This window comes from Chiloscyllium punctatum, chromosome 38, assembly GCF_047496795.1.
Source record: "Chiloscyllium punctatum isolate Juve2018m chromosome 38, sChiPun1.3, whole genome shotgun sequence".
NCBI classification, from domain to species: domain Eukaryota; kingdom Metazoa; phylum Chordata; class Chondrichthyes; order Orectolobiformes; family Hemiscylliidae; genus Chiloscyllium; species Chiloscyllium punctatum.
The window spans coordinates 8,859,694-8,866,997 of record NC_092776.1 but is presented as its reverse complement, the minus strand read 5'-3'; the positions used below and the strand labels follow the sequence as shown (position 1 = coordinate 8,866,997).

The following is a 7,304-nucleotide window of genomic DNA, read 5'->3' as shown; positions in this document are numbered from 1 at the left end:
TCTAAAAGGCAATTGACAACACTAACCATAGGATCAGGAGTTGGCCTTTGAGCTCACTCCACTGTTCACTGTGATCATAGCTGATCATTCAACACAGTTTCTTGTTCCTGCTTTCTCCCCATATCTTTTGATCCCTTTAGCCCTAAAAACTATAACTCCTTGAAAATAGTCAGTGTTTTGGCCTCAACCACTTTCTGTAGCACCCATTTCCACAGGCTTACCACATCTCTGAAGAAATTTCTCCTTGTCTCAGTCCTAAGTGATCTACTCTGTATCCTTTGCCTGTGTCCCCTGGTTCTGAACTCACTGGTTATTGGGATTCTTCTTGCATTTATCCTGTTTAGTTCTGTTAGAATTTTATAGGTTTTTTGTGAGCTCCTCATGTTCTCCAAAACTCCATTGAATATAGTTTGAACCAATCCAGTTACTCTTCATATGTCAGCCATGCCATCTCAGAAATCACTCTGGTAAACCTTTGCACACTGTACCATAGCCAGAACATTCTTCCTCCAATAACTGCAGACCGAAACTGCACATAATACTCCAGGTGTGGCCTCGCCAAGGCCCTGTACGATTGCAGCATGAAAGCCTGCACCTGCATTCAAATCCTCTTGCTACGAAGGCCAACATACAATTTGACTTCTTCACTGTCTGCTGCACCTGAATGCTTACTTTCAGTGACTGGTGTACAAGGACACCTGGCAGTTGTTGCACTTCATCCTTTCCCAATCTCTTGCCATTCACATTACCTATCTTCCTGTTTTTGCTGCCAAAGTGGATAACCCTCACATTTATACAAATTACACTTCATTTGTCATGCATTTGCCCACTCATTCAACTTGTCCACACTGTAGCATCTCTGCATCCTCCTCGCAGTTCATCTTCCTACTCAGTTTTGTGTCATTTGCAAACTTCGAGATTTTACATTTAAATTTTTAATATATATTGTGAATAGTGGGGATCCAAGCCTGATTCCATGGTATCTTGCTAGTCACAGGCTTCCAATAGAAAAATTACATGTTTATTCCTAATCTTTGTTTCCTGTCTGGCAACCAGTTCTTTATCCATGTCAATACACTACTCCCAATTCCATGCACTTTAATTTTTATATGTTAATCTCATGTGGGACCTTATCAAAAGCATTCTGAATGTCCAAGTAAACTATATCCACTGCCTGTCCCTTATCAACATCACAAATTGCATCCTCAAAAAAAAAGTCAGATTTGTGAATCATTATTTTCTTTTCTTAAATCCATGCTGACTCTATCCATTCTTGACACTGTTTTCCAAGTACTCTGCTTTTAAGTCTTTTATAATAGACTGCAACATTTCCCTTTTACTGGTTTCAGGCTAACCAGTCTAAAATTCCATGTTTTCTCTCCCATCACCTTTTTAAAGTAGTATTTAAATAGTAAACAGTGTATTTGCTGTTTACATGTTAGAGACAGAAGGTTTATGTTTAAAGGGAGTAGTAAAACAATCAGATGTTTAGAAGAAAGAAAAAAATGCATTGATAATACCTTTCATAATTCTAAATCTTCACTACCAGTGAATTGTATTTGAAATGTAGTCATTCATTTTATGCAAGCAAACTTACTGTACAATTTGCACTTTAGCTTGATGGTGCGATAAACACAAAGGAAATTAACAACTAAGGGATAAATGCTGGACAAGCCATCCTCAATTAAATAGCACTATGGAATTTTGACTTTGAGTGAGAACACTTACCCTGGATTTGACCACATCTCTTAGCAATGCAGCACACTCTTAATTTAAACTATTAAGTCTAAATATTGTGTACTCAACAATCAAGCTTGACTTTCTAAATTTGAGATCTGAATGTGTAAGAAATGAAAGGTTGTCAAAAATAGTCCCATACTTCTAAAAATTTCATAGCTGTGAACTTCGCATTGTGATATCTTTGTTTCTTATTTCTGAGCGTTTGGTATAAGAATACATTTTGATTTACGAATATTTACTTTACAAATACATATTTTGCACCCAGCCTGAAATCTTTCAGTTGAACTGGACTGAACTTTAACGTGGACGGCACGGTGGCACAGTGGTTCGTACTCCTCCGGGTGCTCCGGTTTCCTCCCACAGTCCAAAATATGTGCAGTTTAGGTGAATTGGCCATGCTAAATTGTCCGTAGTGTTAGGTGAAGGGGTAAATGCAGGGGAATGGGTCTGGGTGGGTTGCTCTTCGGCGGGTCGGTGTGGACTTGTTGGACCGAAGGGCCTGTTTCCACATTGTAAATAATCTAATCTAATCTAATCTAATCATTTTATCCACCCAATGCTGATATGGCCATGCTTTTTCTCATCTTTTCTATCCAGATTTCAAAACTTTTGAAACAATATGCTTCTTATGACTTTGCAACAGTGTTTAGTTGCATTTTTTAGCATTGATTTCAAACTAGAAGTTCTCAGTTCACCAGGCACCTTCTGAACATTTGAAACATCTACCAGTTACTAGTGTTGAAAGGACATGTTTTGGCTGAGCAGACTGAACTGGAGGTTTCTGTTTTGTACCAGTTTTTGCAGCAAGTCCTTGAAGTGTAAGCCCCATCTAGTAATGTGTGGTGTGTTTGTGCTGTTATCTCACTCGAAGGAATTCTCAAATATCTTTGACCTTCACGAGATTGAACCTTCAGTACTTCTGTTTCTAAACATAGTATTCTTAGAATTCTGGTTGCAAGTCAGGAAAAGTTGCTGCTTATGCTGGAAATTTAACATTTGGGTAGTTCTAGCATACGGATTTTGTTCTCTTAACGTTATATTTTTGTTTATATTCAGTGTGAGGTCTCCCTTTTAAGACTTAGATGTGAAAACATTGTCTTCTCTCGAGGGTTGTTTGTCTGCAGAATTCTCTTCCCCAAAAAATAGTGGAGGCTGGATTTGACTTTGGTAGAGAACAGAGCCAGAGGCTGTAGGGAACAGAAAACAAAAGGGTTGAGATCACAACCAGATCACCCATGACCCTATTATATAGCAGAGCAGGCTTGAAGGTTCAAATGGCCTAATAGTGCTCATAAGTCCTATGTTTTTTTTCTGTTCAGGCTACTCTTTTGTAGGTAGAAGTCATCAGTTCTCTACTGCATAGCTTCATTATTGCCTTGATTGGGAAGGCAACTGCTCTCCATTGTATAACTGTCCCAAGGTGAAACTGCATGTGTTATCTCGCATTTCTTGTGAGGGGTAACTAGCTGCAGGTCTGGAGATCTGTCACCTTCTGTACCAGTCTTACCACTGACAAATGCAAGGAAAAGCAAATATTGAAAGGGACTCTAACAATTCCCTTTTTTTTTTTAAAAGCTCCCCTTTCAAATATTTCCCTAGGAACTTAGGTCTGACACCGAATCCAAAAGATGGCCCCACCTGCATCGCTGCAATGAAGTATTATCCTAGGTTGTTTCTTTGCTCAAGTTTTACCTTCTGACTTATGGAAACGATTAACTGGATAATGCTGCTGCCAAAGGACAGGGGAGAGGGATTCCACTGGAATTCTTGTTGAAAATTCATGGTGTGAAAACATAAATTGAAGCCAATTCCACAGTCTTTGTTTTACTAGCTTTCTGAAAGATTTATAAGAAGTTATGTATCTCCAAGTTGACTGGTGATGTTTGGTTTCTGAGACACGATTAAACTGTGTAATATGTAAGCAACAGAAATCACTGAGCAAATGACAAACATCCTACTAAGCAGGTTCTGATCCTTTCTGTTTTTTTCTCTGTTTTGATTTTCAGCTTCCCAAGTTGATTATATGGTAAAGAAGAAGCATATCTATCTCATGGCCAGTGGCCGTATCAACATGTGCGGCCTGACCTCTGGCAACTTGGACTATGTGGCAGAATCCATTCACGAAGCAGTGAAGAACAGCCAGTGCCAGTAATCTCACTCACTTGACAATGTGGCCACTGAAGCAACTTGCTTGTAGATGTGATTTGTGTGTGTGTGTGTGTGTGTGTGTGTGTGTGTGTACCTGGAGAGGGAAGGGGGTATTTTGTTTGGTCTGCCTCCCTCCACTATCCTCTGCCTAATCTAACAAGTTAATTGGTAAAGGAAAGCCCTGGATTTGAGAAATAATAAAGTAGCCACAGAGATGCTCATTATTTGAGCTTTCCTCTTGGCTCAGTGTCTTTTCTGATTTTATCCTTTACAATTACACTTTTAATTAAAAATAATAGATATGCTTAAGAATGTTTCAGATGATGCCTGTGAATTTTAACAGAAATGAACAATTCGTGTCCAGTCCCATCTATTTTTCTCTTTTTCTCTGTTCTTACCCCACTTCCTTCCTCCACCTTTACCCCCATATCCCAGGCTTATTAAATAGCCAGCTCCTGTATCACTTACCTTCACGTTCTTTATCTGCATTATGCCTCTGTATTTCCGTAAGTGTATAACAGGACACTTGGGTTTACGTAAATGGAGGAGATTTTCAGTATAAAGGCACAAGAATCATGTTGAACCAATGAACCCTGGGTTCCAATGATGTACCTTAAAACACCTTAAAAGTTCTCCATTAAGGTGAACAGTCTGGGTCAATGAACAACCTGTGATATGATCCATTTGTGAAAATGCATGATTCAGACCAATGTTTCTATAACCATGTGAAAGCACCCACGTGAAAACACTCTTGCTTGATGCAAAGCAAGGATTTTAATCTGTTTGAAGAAATTTCCACTCTCCGTTTCCCAAATGACTGCTCCAGAGCAGACAGTCTACTCTGTGTACCCGTTAGATTGGCTAGATTTTTTTTTGATTGGACAACTAACTGCAAATGTAATAATTTGTAGAAAAGCAGCACTTCTTGTCTTTGTATATGTGAATGTTTTTCTTTAAAGTCCTTCCTACATGCAGTTTCATGATAAAAAATATCTCCCTTTCTAAGTAAACAAACCCTCCAACAAAAGGTGCCAAAAAAAATTATGTTCTAATTTCTGTTTCCAAGGTTTTGCCATGAAAAAAAAAGGCATTTTCTTTTTTTAAAATCTAGGCTTTTTTGTGATATTTCAAAAAATGTTACCACAGGAGTGGTATCAAGATGGATGATGGTAGGGAGGGTGTATATTGTTCGAATGGAACCACAATCTTGTATTGTGCAGATGTTTGAAGACATCAGTCCACAAGCTACGTTTTGATAGCTGGAAGGTCGGGCTTCCCAGTGAAGGCATCGTGACCCCAAGTGTGTCTTGACCTGCAAGGCAGCAAGGGCCGAAGCTGAGCTCCACCTTCTCACAGGGCTTCTCTCCCATCCTGTCATCTTTATATAGGCCAACTTGCTCCTTCACACCCCTGCTCTCTCAGTTCCCACTGAAGGGTTGCAACAATTTTCATGCCTCATAAAAGGTTAAGTGAGAAAAGTAGCGAATGTGAAGTGTATACATGAGGTTGCATCTGGAAGACATGATGCTCACAGTAATTATTACACAACAAATTAAGCTAAACAGCTTTCTACTTGAAGAAATGACGTTAGTGACAAGTGTTTGGAACATCTGACAGCATATAATAATATTCAAGGTACAACTGCTGATCAAGTTCTAAATATGCTAAAATTGTCCAGTTGTGAGCACCTAGAATGAGCCAATTATCAGTTACCCGTCCAATCTTGGAAATGAAAAGCAAATTCAGTTTTTTATTATATAGATATGAGGTGTCAGAATTGATGAATAGAGTGATGAATAGGTTCCGATTGCAGCATATTAACTAGTGTGGACCGAATGACTGGCAGAGCAGGATTCTGTACCTACATTTTCCATGATTCTAATTTATATAGCAATAGAGTATTAAATGATATAAATAGAGTATTAAAGATAACTATCAGATATCCTTGAAGTTTTGCACATTAATCATATGGACTGTGTAGCTAATAATGTGCCAAGATTGGTGACTGTTGTCTGGAATAAAGTTTATGGTTTCTGGTCCACTTCCCAATGATGCAGTTTTATATCTATAACTGTTGACTAGTAATGGTACTAAGATTAATTAAGTAGAAGATAGTGGGCAGTAGTAATACCAAATAATATTTTGATCTTCTGATTAACAGCTAATGAATGTAACCAGATTGTGGTTGACTGCATACCATCGTGCCCTCCAGTTGCTACAGGGAAGACTGTATTTATCATGTTGACTGTAATTTTTGTGTAGTAACACTTCATTTCTAATTTAATCATTATTACAATGACCCTTTGGTTGGTATTGAGAAGAGAAAAATTCATCTTCAGTTATTTACTTGTGACCAACTGATGAAATCCTCTGTCTGACATTTAATTGATTTTTAGCATTTGGTAATTTATTGAATTGCTATAAATCAAAAAGCAAGTGCACTAGTGATTCAATCCTATTATGTATTCGGTTGTCAGCTTCTTGTATGAATGTCTGTCTCTAAAAGACTGTATGGAATGTATATAAATGTGGATAATCAACAATTTCATTTAATTAATCCAGAAGATGTAACTGGTCACATTAAAAGCAACACAACATTTAAAAATTAAAACTATGGTTCTAATAATTTATTCTGAGGCTTTGGGTGATGCTAGCAGATCTTGAACTGTTGTCAGCTTACAGAGAAACTAGTAGCTGCAGGCTTGGCCAATTGGTCAACAGACAGAAAGCAATGTTCAGGAATAATTGTGTGATTTTCAGATTGACAGGCTGTGAGGTAAAGCAAGGATCAGTTCTTGGGATCCAGCTGCTCACAATCTACGTCAATGATTCAGAAATGGGGACTAAGCATAATTTGCAAATTATGCAAGGCATGGGGGGAGTATAAGTTGTGAGGAGAATGCATAGAGGCTTTGGTGGGATTTGGGCTCAGTAAGCACAGGAGATGGAATTTATTATGGGTAAGTATAAAGTTATAAACTGTGCTAGGAGGAAGAAAGGTCATTAAACAAGGGAGGAAATTGCAGAGCCATTGGCCTTGAATTTTATGTCCTCGTTGTCTACAGGAATAGTGCCAGAAGACTGGAGGATAGCAAATGTGGTTCCCTTGTTCAAGAAGGGGACTAGGGATAACCCTAGTAACTATAGGCCGGTGAGCCTCACTTCTGTTGTGGGCAAAGTCTTAGAGAGAATTGTAAGGGATAGGATTTATGAACATCTGGATAGGAATAATGTGATCAAGGACAGTCAGCATGGTTTTGTGAAGGGCAGATCATGCCTCACAAACCTTATTGAATTCTTTGAGAAGGTGACTAAGGAGGTGGACGAGGGTAAAGCGGTAGATGTGGTGTATATGGATTTTAGTAAGGCATTTGATAAGGTTCCCCATGGTAGGCTACTGTAAAAAATACGGAGGT

The 7,304-nt window shown here is 38.5% G+C and overlaps 1 protein-coding gene across 1 annotated transcript in view; it reads left to right on the top strand.

Moving 5' to 3' along the window:
• got1 (glutamic-oxaloacetic transaminase 1, soluble) overlaps positions 1–6,499 on the top strand; it is a 57,554-nt gene extending 51,055 nt beyond the window's left edge. The window contains exon 9 of the mRNA XM_072557119.1: positions 3,747–6,499. Coding sequence (XP_072413220.1) covers positions 3,747–3,892 — 146 coding nt within the window. The 3' untranslated portion in view covers positions 3,893–6,499. The remainder of the gene's footprint in view (positions 1–3,746) is intronic.
• The last annotated feature ends 805 nt before the right edge of the window (positions 6,500–7,304 follow it).